Below are 19,763 nucleotides of genomic sequence, written 5' to 3'. Positions count from 1 at the left end.
TCTCCTGCTATTGAGCTCCAACCCTATTGAACTAAGATCTGAAACGCTGACTGCACCCCAGGCCTCCTCACCTACATCACTACCTGACTTTACTAACACCCTTATGAATGGATGAGCACACGTCTACACAAACGCACTAGAACATCTTCCCAGAAGAGTGGAGGTTATTATAACTGCTAACGAGGACTAAATGTGCAATTAGATGTTCCCAAAGCGCAAACCAATAATAATGAAGTGTCCACAAACTTTTGTTCATGTAGCGTGTTTGTGTATATACCCTGAGCACACACAGTGTAATATGTGTATATAGTATATTTCTATGTAACTAAATAAAAGTGGCTGACGCAGACCTGTGTAAATATTAGCCAAGATGTTTGCCTTATGGTGAAAAAAGCTAAAATGTACACACAATCTTGAAAAAGTAACCCCCCCCCCCCCTTCTTTTTTCCAGGACCCGACAAATCTGGATAAATTCAACGTCTCAAATTTTTTCCACGTGAAAAACAACATGAAGGTTTTGGATCCAGGTGAGTTTTGCTGTGAATTTGATAATGGCTTCACCCTGTGTCTTATTCCTTACGCCTTTTTTCTGTAATTAAAAAAAGAAATATCTGTTTATCTCCAAGTTCTGGTTTTATGATTGAGGCCTGTATTTCCATTTGGCGAGACTTTACCTTCACTTAATTTCACTGTCAAATCTGTCAAATCTCTCACTTTTACTACTACGTTTTCTGAAATCGGTCATTCCTTTTTTTTAACTGGTCAAACACGCAGCGATCCACCAATCAGGGTCAAGCGTGCGCTCTGTTTTGAACCTGTTTTGATTGCCGCTTGGTGTTGCTACTGATCACCAATATACGGTTCAGCATCAGTTCAACAGCAAGCAGAACATTTAGAGAAGAATAAATGATGAAGAAACTCCAGACTCGAACTCGCCACATCACACGTGACCACATTTGCACAAATCTTTTACATTTTATTATTTATAAATTTTTTTATTTTTTTAAGTAGTTAAAAAGAAGGTTTTGGGCTCATAATTATTCAAACTCTAATAATTTGAGACTCTAATGTGACTCTCAGCAGAACAATCTGAGAGTCACATTTGAGTCTTTTTCACATTTGAGTTGATTATGAAAGAGTCTTGATAGAAATCACCATAGGAACATTATAGCCATAATAAATCTTTAGATTCTTAAGTACATTTGAGGCATTAAAAGGCTTTTGTATTTTTACTCGTTTATTTTACCGAGTGGATCTCTATTTTAACTCGACATGGTTTGTGCACTTTTGTCCACCGCTGGTGCCATCTCCCTATTTATCTATCCATCCATATATCTATCTATGTCTAGAAAAAATTGCCACTGGTGGAAATAACCGCTTCAAAAACAAAAGTCAATAAAATGGAAATGAAGTCAAAATGAAAAAGTTTTTGTTCTGTGCGGCCTGGTACCAAATGATCCATGGCAATCAGCTACCGGTTCACTGTTTGGGGACTCCTGGTGAAAAGGAAATGATCTAACGCGTTTGTCATTGCTAATTTTCCTGAAACCCCCTTGGACACCCCTGAGTGATTTATTCTTCAAGTCAGTAACAGCAGGCTGTTTTTGCGATCGTTATAGAAATGTTCTGATTCGCCCAGTTCCGTGTGTTTAATATGTAAGTTCATGATGGGTTCTTGTGTGTATGTTGTGTAGATGAGGAGAAAGCGAAGCAGGACCCGGCGTACCACCTGAAGAGCACAAACCTGGAGACCCGTGAGACTCTGGCTGAGCTCTATAAGGAGTATAAGGGCGATGAGCTGCTGGCTTCTACCATGAAGGAGCCCGAGGCCAAGAAAACCGACAAGTTCAACGCGGTGAGTATGCAGCGCAGAAATCCCCCAGGCAGTCCATGACTTTTTCTCTTTGGCTGCTCGTGTATTTGTGTGTATTGGGTGCGAGGCTGAGAGCTGATCGGCTGAGTAGATGATGTAGGTCTGGGCTGAAAGGGGTGTAGGGCTTCAGGGAAGGATGGTGCTATAACATTTTCACATTTTACATACAACCTAATACAGATATCGATGTTTTGTTTTATGTCATGACATTGTTGAAAGCACTGCTGATGTGTGCGGTTGTTAATTTGGTGCAACTCTTTATAACGTTTTATTTAATGTTTGTGGTGGGAGACTATTTCTACACTTTTTGATGCTTATATTTGTTTGTTTCCAAATGTATTGATTGTCTTCCTTCAGGATCAGTAGATTGTATTTGATCATATTTTTATCGTATACTTATAGTATCTTATGGTAAAGTATTGGGACAGGTATGACTTGTGGCTGAATGAGCACAAATCTGCATGTGTATTGAGCAGATTTTACTCTGTGCACAAACCGAATAAGAACGAAAATATGTTTGATCAGATTCCTGTTTCTGTCTGTCTGTCTCTATGTATATGTCTGTCTATCTATCTCTTTGTCTATGTCTATCTATTGGTCTGTCTGTCTGTCACCCTGTCTTTTTGTCTGTCACTTTGTCTGCATCTCTATTTGTCTGTTCGCCTATCAGCCTGTCTGTGTGTCTCTGTCCATCTATTGCTCTGTCTGTCTGTATATATAGTTGTCAGCATTTCTGTGTCTCTGTCTGTCACCCAGATTCTGATCCAGCATTCTGGCCCAGAGTCAGTCTGATTACATTCCTTTCTGATTGTGGCATCTAACTACTGTTCTGTGTGTGTGTGTGTGTTCTGAGGTGAATCCTGGCTCTTGGATACCATCACACAGTAACTGGGGCAGAATGATACCACCTCTCCTAATTTCTCTCTCTCTCTCTCACTCTCACACACACACACACACACACACACACACACACACACACACACACACACACACACACTGTACCAAGCAACTAGGAGACGACTCCGACATCAGTCACTGTGTCATGTCATGTTAAAAGTGACACAGTAAGAAAGAACACTGCGTTTGAGAGGCATGACGTGCCCCGAGCATGACTCATCCTGAGTCGTACTGCGGAGTGTGTCATGTCTCCATGCTGTGTGTGTGTGTGTGGGGTTGTGTGTGGGTGCAGTACATCAGCCTCTCTTCCCTCGTTCTCAGATTAACTTCAGTTCTGGCATATCTGCCCACGTTCTTTCAGCTAGATTAACTTTACGAGCTCAGCCTCTCCATCGAGCTGTTGCTTTAATTGGCAGGTTCAGGGACAGGAATCTCTGACTTTTGACTCGCCCTTTATGACAATGGTTCAGCTCAGACGCCACGACCTGAGCTTTGCCCTCTGCGATAGTCGTGCTAGGAAAGATTGTAACCTGATACGGAGCCGGTAATATATCAGTAATGTAGCTGTTGTGGAAATAAAGTGAAGCTGCTTTTGTCTCTTGGTGTATGATGCTTTTTAGGAAGTGTGTGTGTGTTTGTGTTCATGTGTGAGGCAGCATTTAACGGTTGCTGACAGGCTTAGCTTCATTTTCACATCCAATATTAGTGGATGAAGGCAATTCCTAGAACAAAGCAATACTTTTGCCCAATCATACTTAAAAAATGATATATATATTAATTTAAAACCACAATATTTTAAATGGGCAAGGCTGAGATTTGCAGAACGCAGATTCGTCTCTTATTACACAATTTAAGAGCCCATGTCTCATCTGCACTTTCATCTTCACAATCTACGGTTTATGCCATCTCTCAATCAGCCAATCGTGCAGCTACAGTTTCATTAGCGTTGTTACAACCTTTTCTAAAATCCTGGTGATAAAGGGGAGGTTTGATATTGGACTGTAGTTGGACAGCTGACGAGTGTTAAGGTCAGGGTTCTTAATTTGCAGGTTGATAACTTTTGTTTCCCGTTAATTTTGCTGCGGTGCTGAATAAAATCTGGGATTATTCTTATTTTTTATGAGAGTAGAGAAATATGTTGAGCAGCACTAAGAGCTTTTCTTTAACTGAGGAGATTCTCATTCTGTGCTATTTGAGATACTGTCAATTTGTTTTGACGCCATTTACATTCTAATTTCCGAGTGGTCTGTTTTAGGGTGTGCGTATGATCATTTATACCATGACAATTTTTCATTTTTTTGTTTTTTAGGGGCGCTCCATCATCTAGAGTGTAGCAGAATGTTGATTGTAGACATTCAGTCGAGCTCTGTGGGGTGTAATGGAGATCTAATTTATGTCGATAACTCTGGAGGATTAGAGATAAAACACTTTGCTGTAGTTGACTTGAATGTATTGACGTAAATGTAGATTTAAGAGATAAGGTAATGATCTGAAAAAGCTTCTGACTGTGGAATTATGACTTTTTTTTTTTTATATTGAATTCAAATGTTAATATTAAATCAGGATTGTGTCCACCACTATGAGTGGGTCCTATAACATTGAATAATTCAGTAGGAATCCTTATCCTAATCCATCTACAAATGCACACTTATAATCGATGGCATCATGTTGTTCACTTGATTTCATTTAAGCAATGATGCAAATCTGTGAATCTTACCTTCACGTGTGTGTGTGTGTGTGTGTGTGTGTGTGTGTGTGTGTGTGTGTGTGTGTGTGTGTGTGTGTGTGTGTGTGTGTGTGTGTGTGTGTGTGTGTGTGTGTGTGTGTGTGTGTGTGTGTGTTTGTTTGTGTATGTTTTAGGCTCATTACTCCACTGGGCGAGTGTCTGCCTCCTTCACATCCACTGCCATGACTCCGTCCACCACACATGAAGCAGGTACAACCCATTCAATCTACCTTTACTATCCTGTCTTTATTGAAATATAGATGTATGATATGGATATTTTAATATATAATTATAATAAAATGATAATCATTTGAATCTAAATAATTGTCAGTAAAAATTAACAACTGAAATGTCACCTTGTGATGGTATGGTACTGATTATAGAATTTACTATATCATTTAATTTTTTTGCCTCCTTTTGGTCCTGTCTGTTGCTTTCATTTTGAAAGTTAAAATAATATTTTTAGCTCAAAATGTAAAATATTTGAAATCCACCTCATTGTTAGTTTGTCATCTTATTTTTTGGCACTTGGTTTCGTGTGTGTGTGTGTGTGTGTGTGTGTGTGTGTGTGTGTCTCAGTATATCAGAAGTGGCCTGTATTAATAGATTTAAAATGCCCTTCAGTTATGTAATAGCTTTGGCCTTGTTCTATTACAGTACCATAATCAAAATGACCATGAAGTCTGTTTCTCTCAGCATTGTGTGTGTGTCTTTGTCTTCACCCTGAAGAGCTGCCCAATCATTTCCACACTCTACTCTATTCAGATTGATGTAATAGTTACATTGATAAATGTGTCAGAGCTTGTGTTTGGTTTTTGTTAACCTAACGTATGCTCGTGTGTGTGTGTGTGTGTGTGTGTTCAGAAGCCATTGCAGACGACGAGGTGCGTTACCAGTACGTGAAGAAGAAAGGCTACGTCCGAATCCACACCAACAAAGGGGACCTGAACCTGGAACTGCACTGTGATAAGGTACACACACATCTGAACTGTCTCTCTTTTTATCTTGTATTCTTTCTTCCTCTTTTTCTCTGTCTCTCCCTACTGCTCTTACTTTCACTTGATCTCTCTGTCTGTCTGTCTGTCTGTCTGTCTGTCTGTCTGTCTGTCTGTCTGTCTGTCTGTCTGTCTGTCTGTCTGTCTGTCTGTCTGTCTGTCTCTCAAGTAGGGTGTCTGGCAAGAAAGGATAAAAAGTGCCAGTATGTTACTCAAGAACTGTAATATTGCTGAGATATAAGAGGAATAAAGCACTTGGTGTCCTCACATCCACAGCATCTCCTGCTCAGTGGTTAAGGCTGTTCAAATCCCGGGATCACTCTGACCCCATGTGGGATATGTGAAGAAAGAATTTCACTGTGCTGTAATGTACATGAAAAGTAAAAAAAAAGCTCCTTTATTGATTCTTGTATTGTAACCGCACGTTTAAGTGTTTAATTCTTTACAAAGAATTGGTTGCCGAGAGAGAGAAAGAAAGAAAGAAAGAAAGAAAGAGAGAGAGTGTCCACACAATCATAAGACTCGTTATCACACCAAAACATATGTGATCTTATTTCCTTTTTCAGTCTCTGTCTGTGTCGCTTCCTGCCTTTGATAATGAAAACAAGCGCAGCCATGCTGTGCAAATGTGTGTGTGTTTCTGTGGCAGAGGTAAAGCTGCCTGGCAGGCATAGAGACAGCCCTCTGCAGTCTTGGCCGCAGTAACTAGGTGCTGTTTTCACCGCTTTCCATTGGCCGCTTCCTTGTCAAATCAGGATGTAGGAAATAAGCGATAAGCAACACGTCCCTCCTCCCTCTCGTCTCTCCTCCCTGCCTTGTTTTTGTACCCTTCACTCCCCCAGGTCCACCTCCACTCTCCTGACCACTCTGCGTTTCTATTTGCAGCTCAGCGTTTCTTCAAGATTCCTCTAACCTTTATTTATATATAATAAAATTTTTTTCTTCTTCTCCCTCCCCTTTTACAGTTTTGTTTAAACCAGTGTTCAGTTTTTCTCTTCACTTTCCCATTAAAGCCTGTAAATGAGTTAGATCAAGCATTTACCTTTTCTTTTTAAATATATATATCACACAGTCGCATGAGTATGAAATAAATAAAAAAATAAATTGTGTGTGTATAATTATATAATTCATTATTTATTTTTATAACGGCTTGTAATTTTTGCTTATGAAGAATAAAACTCGGATGAATCAGTCACTGTTTGGAGGCGCAAACGGGTTGAAATACGCTCGGTGATGGCGTGTTCTTAGGCGTAAAAAAGTTCTGGCTTTCGGTTTATTCCTAACAGCTTTACAGCCTTTTATAGTTTCTTGTGTTGGTAATAATTTGTTTTTAATGCGGCCGTGTTCAGAAATTGAATTGAACCGAATAAAGACCTCAGACAGGATCACAGAGTTCTTTTGGAGAGTTGTGTAAGCAGAGACCTCTGTCCCATGTATCCCAGCTCTTCCTGCCTCTCCCCTCCTTCATTCCAGGTTTATCAGTCTGTCACCATGACATTCAGACCAAACAGACACGATGCTGATTGCTGTTGTTGGAAATCCATTCTGTTTGTTTTCATCCTTATAGGCTCCTCCCCTTTTTGTTTCTTTCCCTGCTTTCACATCTGATGAATCGGCATCGAACGTAGTCACAGTTATGGGGAGGTGTGAGTTTAGTGGTTAAGGCATTGGACTTGGAGTGGTGTTGCTGGGATTTTAACTCTCAACTTTTTATCTGCTGCTTCTGGGGCCCCTGAGAAAGGCCCTTAACCCCATAGCTGCTGCGTTGTACGAACGAGATAAATGTAAGTCGCTCTCAAGGAGGGCGTCTGCCAAATGCCCATTCAGTCTGAAGGGAGACACGATGGTCTTTTTCTGTTTCCCTCCTTTCATGTTACGTTTACACTAATCCGGATAAATTTGAAAAACGGCATTTTTGTCGAAAAAACGACCGTAAAAAAATTATTATTTTTTAATGGCTGATTCTGATCAAGTTAGTTGAACATGCCTTAATGTTAAAATTACTAACAGATTTTATTTATTTATTTTTTTTTGTGCGCTGGAAATAAAAAAATTTTTGCCAGCAATGACCTGAAAATATTTCCCATCATCATTGACAAAATGATGTGACTGTGAGAATTTGTTTGTTGCAACAACCAAAAGCATTTTGCCGTATATCTGGAGCTGTACTGTTTTCCGGCTAAAGCCAATAGAATGAATTCCCACGTTTCAAAATTCTGGGATCTTTAAAATCTAGTTTAAAGAGGGGTCCAGTGAGGGGTCAATGTTAGTTATTTCTAAAAAAAAAGTTATGAAGAATTTTAGCAGGTAATGAATTGCTGAAGATGTTTCTGCTGTTTCTTCTTCCAGGTTCCCAAAGCTTGTGAGAACTTTACAAAGCTGTGTAAGAAGGGCTACTACGACGGAACCATCTTTCACCGCTCCATCAGGAACTTCATGGTAAGAAACTTGTAGGCCTTGTAGGTTCTTGGTGCGGTCACGGGTTCGTCTATTGTGTATCGCAAAACAGGATGTCTGCGTTTTTTTGATGTTTTTGTGAAATGGTTTGAGGAACTAAAGTGTTCTTAAAGAAAAAATCATGACCCCACTTTGTTGCACAATTCATGTTGATGTATCAATGGTTTGGTGCCGCATTATGTCTTGTTATTGTTACTGTATTTCAGTGCTGCTTGGTTTTCTTGTGTTAAAGAATTTGCTCTGGAATTTTAACTCCTTTGTCATGCCAGGAAAAATATTATGTACAGGGTGGCGCAGGGAAACGGGAAATTTTGGAAGTAGGAGTCGGCGACCCCGGGGCATCGGGAATTGTTTGGAAGCGGCGCGAGCTCATTTAGAAGCCCTTGCGCTTGGTTATAATGCAGCACTGGAGCGATGCCGGATGACCTTTTATAAGAACGTGATGTGAGCGCTTCGCAAAAGGAAACCAGTTTAGGACGTCATGATCATGCTCATTTCGAAGAAATAGATTGGGCCCTAAAAACTGCACAATAAGAATTTAATTTGTGCAATAACCTCATGCAATTTGTTTGTTTGTTTGATAAGTACTATTACAGGTAGACCCCAACTTACGGCTTAGATAGGGACCGAAAAACCGGTTCCAAGTCCATCAGGTTGTAAGTCGAGAAGAGTAAATGTCTGCATTGGAACGCATTATAGAGTAAAGGGGCTCTGTAAACCAAAATTAATTAAATTAAATTAAAAATAAGCTTTTATATATATATATATATATATATATATATATATATATATATATATATATATATATATATATATATATAAAAACTTTTTTCCCCCATTAGAGGTGACTGTCGCTTCTCTGAAATGTAAGTCGAGTGGTTGTAGGTCGGGGTCTGACTATGTTGGGGTTTTTTTTGTTTTCTTTGTATTTATATAGATTTTATTTTTGTTTCTATCATATTTGTATGAATTCTTTTCATATTTAATAATTATTTTGTTGCTGTTACATGGAAATTTCCCCACTGTCCATCACCTCCAGTCTTATCTTAAAAAGCCCATCGTAACTAACAGCAAAGGGGGTTCTTATCAAGCTCACACCGGTTTCAAGCAATTATCCAGGGTCACCAGCTAATTCTGAATCTCGATGTGTGGAGTAGAAGCGTGCACATCACTTGAAACCTAAGAGAATAAAATTCCAATTTCCACCTACATTTAGGTGGAAATCATTCAGATATTGAACACGCCCAACCATTTGCGACCTAAATAAAAAAAATAAAATAAAAAAAAATTAATTATAAAAAAGCGAGACTATACACCATGCCTCCAGTGACTATACAAGGTGAAGAACAAGTGACGTGCCTCGAAACATCTCATACTTCAGAAACTACAGTATTCCCCCACTTTACCGCGATCTGAATCTCTCGCCCCTGGGGTTCTCGCGGAATTGATTTTGCCTCATAACTAATTTGTCTCAGCTTCTTTTTAAGCGTCATAGGCCACTTCAATTAATAAACATGCAGAGAACCTATGCATAGGCTACTATAGAACTGTATACTCTACAGTACATGTACTGTACTTTTACACAAAATTCATCTGTGGGTGTTTAAAGGGTGTGGGAGGAGGATTTACGGCTTAAATAATAATAACAAAGCATTTTTGGGGTGTTTTATCGCAGTTTTGGAACGTAACCACCGCGATAAACGGGGGAGTACTGTATTCTATTCTAGCCTCTTTGGCCAAGTCTGTGACTGCATGCATTATTTACTCTGAAGTTATCAGTAACTAATCTAAACAGATCGGAATCTGTAAATGAATCTGCGTTCAGATCCGGTAGAAAAAATCTGTGATTTTTTTACATTTTATTTTATTTATTTTTTAGATTTATTGAATAATGGATTTATTTATTTATGTCTTTTAATAGATTCAAGGCGGCGACCCAACAGGCACCGGTACAGGTAATGACCTTACACATTTTTACACCAAAATTCTGTCAGTTGTAGGCATGCATTGTAAAACAATTACCCCAATAGTTTTCCTGCTGCGATGCATAAGATGTCAGACTTCACTTGTAGGGTCAATTTCCAGGAATGTTTCGGATGTTTCAAAATCATTGATAGAATTTGAACTCGTGAAAAACATACTGGTGTGATTTGAGGTAATGCCCTGATCAAGTCCCAAATGTATACTGAAGGTTTTCATCAGGTTTGGTCTCCATACCTGGATTTATTCAATGTCTCTCTTAGCAATAGTTTAAGTTTTGGTATGTAATGATGCATATGTAGGTTTTATTTGATCTGTTTTTAATTGTTTTATTTTAGTTTTTTGTAAAAAAAAAAAAAAAAAAAAAAAAGGCCTTTGTTGGTTGGTTGGTTGGTTGGTTGTCTGTTTGTTATAAGTGGTGGAAATGTTCATAAAAAGATGCAATAAGAAAAAGAAAGATATGGGTTGATGTGGAAGATCTCCTGCTATAGAGCTCTGACTTTAACCCTATTGAACACCATTGGGATGAACTGGAACACTGGCACCCTTGTTTCTGAACAAGTCTCGGACAAATCTCCACAGACACACTCCAAAATCGAGTGGAATAAGATGTTCAAAAAGTACATACCAATCTGCTATTCCGGTGTCCACAAACTATTGTCCGTATAGTGTACGATCCAATATTTATGGCATGTGGGTGTTTAAAATATTTAATCGCACTTTTTGTATATGTTTTAAATGTTACTTAAGTTAATATCTTTCAAGTTTTTAATGCTCTAATCAACATGAACAAATATGGATGCTTTATACAAACGTATGTTTATTATTAGTGAAATCAAACTCAACATTCACAGTAATTATGGCGTTTTAAATGACGTAAATCATCAGGACACCGAAAGGAAACTTTTGCTTTGTTTCCACACGGACGGTTTTAATTGCCGGAGTTGAGACTTGGCGCAGCTGTAAAGCAAATGTTTGGGATTTTTAAAAATCATTTTTAGTTTATTTAATTATTTTTATATCGGAGTAAAGAAAGGGCGTCGACTTTTTACAAATTTGCCCTCTTATATTAAATTTATTTATATTGTTAGTAAAAAAAAATGCTCACACAAAAACGCGCTCCGCATTTATCGCGCGCTAATAAAACTAGAGCCGTTAAGATGAATGGCGTTAACTCCTTATTAACGATTTCATTTTGACAGTTTAAAGCAAACCTGTACTGCAGGTTCACCCTTAAAATGTCATTCATTGCAAAGTGTTATTATTTAGCACCATAAATATAAGCACCCTTTGCAGAAACTACATGGCTCAAAATAACCACGTGTTCTACCTGAAGCTTTCATGAAAAAGGTGTGTGTGTGTGTGTGTGTGTGTGTGTGTGTGTGTGTGTGTGTGTGTGTGTGTGTGTGTGTGTGTGTGTGTGTGTGTGTGTGTGTGTGTGTGTGTGTGTGTGTGTAAAGGAGATTAATGATGGGCTATTTTGCTCCTGGATCAATTATGAACTGTATCATTTGCTCACGATTCATTTTCTAAGGTGATGAAGTAGCTGCTGACTAAACATTCAAGGATCGTCGAGTTTAATTCCTGCCACGACTCCCAGTCAGGGAGGAATTGAAGGTGCTGGCGTCGAGGGCACGTGGCACTGCGCTAATTGTAGGACCGTTTCAGGAGGCTGTAAAAATCGCATCTTGTCCACGACCATGCAGTAAAGAAGGGAGGTTATGGACCTTAAGCTTTAATCACAGGCTTGATTCAGGAGCGCATCAGTCACAGAAAACGTTGCACTATATATAGAGAGGTTAATGAAAAATGCACCAGCTGAGAGGAAGAGAAATGGAAATGAAAAACTAAACAAAAAGCTATTTAATTTTTTTATTAGTTTTTTTTTTTTTTTTTTTTTAAAAGCATTGAAATTTATTTTTCTCCCCAGTTTGGCTGAGAGTATGACCCACATGTGTACTCACACTTTTGTGAGCACATGCTGCTGTAAGTGAGAGTTTCACACGTTCAGTAGAGCCACAGCAGTTTTTTTTCCCTGTGATGCTGACTATATGGCACCCGAATTATGTTTAAATATCACACTATCAAAATATATCACGTGCCAACTTATAGAACAAAGTGAGGAATATTAAAGTTATTACTCTCAATATAGTATTGTTTTGTATTTCTCATACTCTTGATGATTCAGTTTAATAGGAACATCTAGCAAAGATGCTGATGCACAATATGAGCTCCAGGTAACCTTTATATCAAACATCAAAATGAGAAGAATGTGGATGACACGAAATGTAAACTAGCTGCTGGAACCAACTTCTGTACCACTAGCTTTTAAAACTTTCACTATGTGGACTAAAGTTTGCAGACACCGGACCATAAGATTCATTAATGCTTTTCAAAGATCTCATTGAAGAACTGATAAGGATGCCTGGGGTGCATTCACATTCATCCCAAAGCAGTTCAGTAGATCAAGATCTTCAAGTCCAACTCATGCAATGCAAGTCTTCATGGAGCGGACTTTAAAGTTCAAGTGAAGAGAATGTAATGCTTAACACATCCATAGGCATCTTATACAATTATGTGTCTCCATCTTTGTGATAACAGTTTTGGAAAGACCCAGATATGGCTGGAAAATCAGGTGTCCCAATATTTTTGTCTATAAATTGAAGTACTCTTGTTACATTTCTTCTTGAAAGGATGCATTTATTGGGAATGTACCAATACAGTCCTTTTTTTATTATAAAAATTAACAATAAAAAAAAATTTCTTTGTAATATCTTTAAAAAAAATTACTAGCCAAAGGTAAAAAAGAAAAGAAAAGAAATCAATGATGAGTGTAAGTAAAGTCCAGAAGGAAAAAAATAGAGAGAGAATGGGGAAAAAAGTAATTGTCAGTCAATAGGGTTTCTTCGTTTACATTTTTAAAGAAGTAAAAGTACAAAAGTTCCCTCTTTTTCCTTTTGGTACTTAAGTTCATCCAGAACGTCTTTAAGGACTGTGTGAATGTTGGATGTTTCATTCCATTCTCCTGCACATTAGAATGCGTTTTCTATAGTTTCAGTGAACGAGAGAACCCACACTCTTCACACACACTCATACCAGAACCATTGGTTTACCCTTGTGCCTCCGTTACAGCTTCTTATTTAACCCTGTTTGTGTTCACTTGAAAGGCGTGAGTTTTTCCTCCCTCTAAAATATTGTGAAGTCAAAAGTAAAATACTACACGTTAAAAAGGAAAAGCAAAGTGTCCCCGATTATAAAAAAAAAAGATCTAATAAAGTGGACATTTTAAAAATGTCCTTGTTTACCGTCCAGTACCGGGACTAACTCGTGACTCACGTGGTGTTGCCATCCGACCCACGTGAAGTTACGTGTTTCCGAAACAGCTCGTTTTCATATTACAGCACAGTCTGTAGTGTTCTGCTCATGCCACAGCGAGTTCCCCGTAATTACAGCGCTTCATTTATTAACAAGCGACATTTCGGGCTACCGAGAAACCGGAGAGCGGAAACTCCTCTCTCTCCACACTTTCCCATGCTGGGGAATTTTTCTTAAGCACAGTGACTGTTCAAAAGCTGTTTTAGGGAGTGTCTGATGTACAACTCCCCATAAACCATCGGTTACTATAGAAACAATAACGTATAAAAGGCCTTGCGCTGTTATACAAGCTAGCTGTGCGGTTATTCAAAAATAGTACACACTATTCTGACCGATTGAATTCACAAACCTCCCCACACACACTTTCATTTTAATCCATTGATGTTTTGTAGGCCACACACACACACACACACACACACACACACACACACACACACTTCTCTTTCTATATCGCAGAGGGCCTTATGTAATGCAGCTATGCCAAAATCGCATGCTTCTCGACCTCTGAAACTTGGAGTAAAGCTACAGTTTTCCTCCTGGGGACAAGCCAAATGTCTCCAGAAAATCCAGCCTGTCCGCTATTCCCAGGCCAAGATGGGAATCTCGATACATACAGCCAACAATACAATAATATAAAGATATGTATGAAGCAGCTACTGATGCGATTTGATTTAGCACAGGGCAATAACGGTGCAATTAAAAAATTATGTTGCTATGCAATTCAATATGGTACAGATAGTCCACTTTTATTTCTTTGGTTCAGACAGACAGTAAATGATCAATTTACTTCTAACACATGGCTGTCGCACAAACAGGACTTTGTAATGCAAAAGTAAAACGAATTAAACCCGGACGTTCTTTTGCTGTTCTGTTTACAGGAAGGTGCAGCTCTACCTCTGCCATGTTAATTTGTATTCTATGTGACTCTCAGGACACGCCTCGGTCTCCGTAGCATTGGGATTGGTCATATTAGGGCACTGGTGGTCCAGTGATTAAGGCTCTGGGTTGCTGATCAGAAGGTCGGGAGATCAAGCCCCAGCACTGCTAGGCTGCCACTGTTGAGCCCTTGAGCAAAGCACTTCAAGGGGCGCCATACCATGGTTGACCCTGCGATCTTGCGTACTCTGTATGAATGTGACATATGAAATTTGACTAATTCACATAGCAGAATAAATTGTATAGCGCATCTACTAATAATTCTGTATTAATAAAGTTTTTTACCAACGCAAATATATTTTAAACGATGCATCACGATAGAAACTTGTATCCGATGCACAATTTTTTTCATTCGCTGTATCGCATCGTTAACTTTTATGCCGATGCGAATCAGTAAATCTTACCGTCCCTAATGCACACGCTGGCAGGCAGGTTGGCAGTAAATGCAGGAGAGGTCACCTTGCCTTGGTTGGAGTAAGAGATCTTCTGTCAGCCTCGCTAGGCTTGAATAGTGCGTGTTTCCGAATATTAGTGTTGTGTTGCATAACAAAGTTGAAAAGTCCAGGATAGCGCGCTTTTAATAGCATCCGGGCGTGTCCTCAGTTTCAATCCGGCAGCAAAGCCTGCGTAATTGCCTTTTCTGACTTGTATTGGAGAAACCCGTGTCAGATGATGTAACAGTGCAGTCACTAATAATATTACAGACTTGCGTTTCCAGGTGACACCCTGTAACAAAAAGCTATTCGATCCTCTGGGTTAACATTTAACCACTCATCAAATGTCAGGTTCTCACACACACACACACACACACACACACACACACACACACACACACACACGCGCTCTGAACATAACAAACACATGACGATGTTATGACTTCAGGACTCTGATCTCTGAAACTTTCCACCCAAACTGGATTTTATTGTACTGTTCATGGTTGATCTTCAGACAGCAGTTCAATGCAGTTTTTTTTGTTAAGTGAGTTTAACGTCTTCACAAAGCACAGGGTTTTTATGCATTAAGTATTAAGTAAGGAATTTGATTTGTGATTTCCAAGTCTGGATAAGTAGGAGGGGGGACACAGAGTATTGAATAATATTTCTATTTCCATACTATTGTCCTATTTGGTTTTCTATACAAACAAACAAACAAAAAATGTAATATATATATATATATATATATATATATATATATATATATATATATATATATATATATATATATATATATATATATATATATATATATATATAATAAAAAAAAAAATATATATATATATATATATATATATATATATATATATATATATATATATATATATATATATATATATAATAAAAATATAAAGATTTTTAATTAAAACAAAAGCTTCATCCATAACAAACCAGATACATTTAAAGTCGGTGTATTCGTCCAAAAATCGCTCGCACTTTAGTTTTTAATCGTTCCCCAAAAGTTGCTGATTCGCACCGAAACGTCCCTGTAGTGCGCATGAGTAAAATGTCTAAAGCTTCGAGCTACGTCAGTTCCACCTGCCTTTTATTTAATTTCTGGCTTTAAGAAACGGCTTAAAATGTCTCATTGTTTTCAAAAGCTTCTGTTTTCACAGTCCATTACTGCAATTATAAAAAAAAAAAAAATATATATATATATATATATATATATATATATATATATATATATATATATATATATTTTTTATTTTTATTTTATTTATCCACTTTGTTTTCAAAAGCGTTTGGACGGAAGGAGAGGAAAATATGTTTTTAAAGGAAACCTTTTAAGCGTGGACATGTTTTTTCGTGGAGTTTAGGAGCAGACTCTCAGTACTGCCAAAAGATCGGCGCAAGCCTGTAAGAGCTGTGATTGGTTGTTTTGTTGTGAGGTGGCAGTTGCCGTGACGGTACAGCACCCCACCGTGCGACTAAACAGAGATTGTAACTTAACGCGTTTTAGTTGAAATTTAAAATAATTATGTGGAAATATTGCTTTAAAAATCTTTAGTAAAGTTGCCATTTTTAAGTCCGTAAAAAATACAAATGAAAAGTGTTTAGGAACCCTGAAATCAGGTTAAAGTCCCTCTAAGTTTGTACTTAATGTGATGGAAATCATCTATGAGAAGATGAGTTTCATCGTGTTTTTCAGTTGTTCATGAATGTACACAAGTTCAAAACTGCTGCATTTGTAGTCCCAATCCGCTCTCGCAAACCAGCCCAAAGCCTTCTTCCTGGTTCCTAAGTAAAACCATCAGCAGTACTCTCATATATCCTTAGGTTGTTTAAAGCCTGTCTGAACTGTTTAGTCTCCAGACCTGTTACACACCAAACAATAATCGCTTTGAGTAGAAGCATCACTGACTTCCCTTGAAACCCCCTCAGTATCAAGGTTTTTTTTTAAATCCATACAGGTTCAGAGTGTATGCCTGGTGTTATGTTTTTTCTCAGAAGGCACCTGGAGGTGATCATTAGTCAGCCTTTTCGTTGGTGTTTGTTTTACTTGATGTTTCACAGCAGTGAACGATTTCCAAGCACCTCCCATACATCTCTTTGTTAGTAGGGCTTTAAGGCTGGAGTCTGATTTCAAGATGTTTTCTCTGTTGAATTTCTGTTTGAATTTGAACCTGTCTTAATGTAGGTCAATGGTGTCACCAGGTTTGGTCTTGGTCATAACCAGAGATGGGGGGGGAAAGTACACACATCCTTCACTCTAGTAGAAGTACAGATTCTTATGTTTTAAAAGACTCTGATTAAAGTTTAAGTTCTGACTACACTTTTTTTACTCACGTTAAAGAAGTTTGGACTCCGACATGTACTTCAGTAAAAAGTAGCCATTATTACTTTCTGTTTAAGTGTCACGCTGGTAACTGAACCACACACCATTTTAATGTATTAATACAAAAGAATTTGTTGGCTGAACATCCACCATATCAGAACACAAGCAGAGAAAAGATGATGATGATTAGGAATGTCTCTGTTCTCAGTCATGTTTACATCACTGGCTCCTTCTGTCTCATCCACGTTAACCCCAGACTTTATGTTGCCTTCTGCTGGTCTTTGTTAGCTTCGTAATCTAGCCTACGTCTGTGGTGAGCCAGGAAACGATACACCGGTCGTAGATAAAAAAATAAAAAAATAAAAAAAGCCACACAATAAGAAGAAGAAAATATAGAAATTTCACCAAATAGATTAAAACTAAAGTAACGAGTCTGTTTTGAAAATGTAAGAAGTAGCCTCGTTAACACTAGCAGCTAATCCTTAACCATTTCAAACAAATCTCTTCTCGCTTTTCAAGATGCTTTGAAGTTTGTTTTCCGCCTAAAAGTTAGTAGGCAGAGAGCCAGGCAATTTTAAACATTCGAAGATTCTGAAGCTTGTGACCAGATAAGTGTACAAAATATATTACTTTGTTTGTCATTGGAGTCAGAATCTGAGATTAGGTGGATTGTAGATCAGGTATTACAGTTCTAATGGAAGCTCTATGCAATTCCTAAACAGATCAGGCATAACATTATAAACTTATAACATTATGAGTGGTGCAGTGAAGAACACTGAATTGAACATTTTGTCCTCAAAGTTGACATGTTAGAAGCTGGAAAAATGAGCAAGAGTAAGGATTTGAGGAAGGATTTGAGCAAGTTTGACAAATTGAGACGTCTAGACGTCTGGGTCAGAGCATCTCCTGGGATGTTCCTGGGCTGCAGTGGTCAGTATCCATCAAAAGTGGAAGGACCGGTGGAGATGAGCTCCTGTAGCTAAAATTGCTAAAGAAGTTAATGGTGTTTATGCTCGATGGGTCACGACTGTTTTAGCAGCAAAATGGGACCAACACACCTGATGACGATTACATGCAATGCTTGTATACGAATTTTTTGAATCCTTTGTTTATATTTGGGATATACACCGCTACCTGCATGCCTTATTGGTGTGTAGTGTCCACGTTCTAGCAGGACTAGCAGTTCAGTTTTCGGGATTACATTTTTCCTGACAGGATTGTGGGAAATATTGAGGGTCGCATGGCAAATCACAGGTTTAAAGCAATGATTCATGTGTTAGGGTTTCTGTAATAACATCTAGCACATATAGTATTTGAAAGGATATTTATTATGTCTCCAGTTGTAATTTTGAGGACACAGGGCTTTATACATGAATCTAACTTTGAATTCATAAAAAAAAAAAAAAAAAAACCACAACAATGTTTGTATACGGATACGGTCTCCCAAGAAAATCCAAAATTTGGATATTGCGCGATTTTTAATTGTGGCTCTGTGTCGACTGTGAAACTTGTGACCTCATATGTGATGTTAGTCGTGTACACAGACTGGATGCTCCGCTCCGCAGTCTGTGTATACAGTGCTCTTGTCTATAAAAACCAGTTCCTCTTCCTTAAACTGTTTCTGCATAAAGAGGAACTTGGAACAGATGCAACAACGTAACAAAACACAATCACCCCCTCACATGTCTGTGTTTACATGGTTATGTAATCGATCACCACTGTAGCTGGTCGTGTTGACTAGTTAGATTTGCACCGACAGGGAATTTCATCCACTTCCTAGAACCCTTTTCCCCCTCCTTTTTTCTAATGAACTCGTGGCATGGTGAGGCTAGGAAATGTCAAGCAGGCCATCAATTATGCAGAAATATCACTTGGGTAATGTTTGCGAGGGCACGTGGCGTTGGAAAAGGCAGATCGGTGAGCGGTAAATCACGTCTCGGCGTGACGCCTGCAGCTGGTGAGAGACACCGCGAGAGCCTGATCTCAGATTAGCTTCTGTCTCTGGAGCTTTTTGTGAGGGAGGGGGTGCGCTAATCAGGGGTCATAATGGGAGGCAGTTTTCCTTAGATAGCTGCATTACAGAAGTCTTAGCTTGTTTTATTCGATATGAATTAAATGCAGAATTACTGGCTTACACAGACATCAAGTGTCTTGCTGAGAGCTGGCTCTCTTGCTGAGCGTTTGATTGGGCTGCATGACGAGATTAATTAGTCCACCTGCTTCAGGGGTCTTCAGGATGAGTTGATTATGGTGGAAAACACTCAGGGTGGGACGCTGTGCATTTTATTTAATTTTTTTTTTATCCGAAAAACCCGGAAAAGGTTCGTAATTTGGTTATTAAAACCCGCCTCTGTGATCATCGGTTATTAGAATCGGTCCAGCTGATACCACACCAGTCTGCCAATGCTAATACTTTATTATCCATTGAGGAACACATCTTTGAACACCCAGTGTTGTGTTCCATCCTGAAGACTTTCTCTGAAAACTGTTCCAAAGGCTGATACAAGTGCTAATGTTGGAGGCTCTTTCTTACTACCATAAGCAATAAGGTTTGGGTGCAGGTTTTCATTCCATCCAAGCCACACCAGATTCCACCTTCTTCATTTTCAATGAAATGTCAGCTGTGGCCCTTGTTGGACTACATTGGATTTAAAACGAAGACCTGCACCCATGCCGGCTCTTTGTGGAAAAGATTGGACACCCCTGGCGTATGCCATTAATGTAAATGTAAATCTATGCGTTTCCTCAGACG

At 38.6% G+C, this 19,763-nt stretch overlaps 1 protein-coding gene across 1 annotated transcript in view; it reads left to right on the top strand.

Moving 5' to 3' along the window:
- The window catches only part of ppil2 (peptidylprolyl isomerase (cyclophilin)-like 2), a 39,769-nt gene that overhangs the window by 13,260 nt on the left and 6,746 nt on the right, over positions 1 to 19,763 (top strand). The window contains exons 9-14 of the mRNA XM_083526714.1: positions 452 to 527; positions 1,695 to 1,855; positions 4,631 to 4,706; positions 5,361 to 5,467; positions 7,841 to 7,930; positions 9,870 to 9,903. Coding sequence (XP_083382840.1) covers positions 452 to 527; positions 1,695 to 1,855; positions 4,631 to 4,706; positions 5,361 to 5,467; positions 7,841 to 7,930; positions 9,870 to 9,903 — 544 coding nt within the window. The remainder of the gene's footprint in view (positions 1 to 451; positions 528 to 1,694; positions 1,856 to 4,630; positions 4,707 to 5,360; positions 5,468 to 7,840; positions 7,931 to 9,869; positions 9,904 to 19,763) is intronic.

The sequence above is a fragment of the Silurus aristotelis genome (assembly GCF_946808225.1).
Source record: "Silurus aristotelis genome assembly, chromosome: 23".
NCBI lineage: Eukaryota > Metazoa > Chordata > Actinopteri > Siluriformes > Siluridae > Silurus > Silurus aristotelis.
The sequence above is the reverse complement of the archived record's forward strand: the minus strand, read 5'-3'. Positions and strand labels throughout refer to the sequence as shown.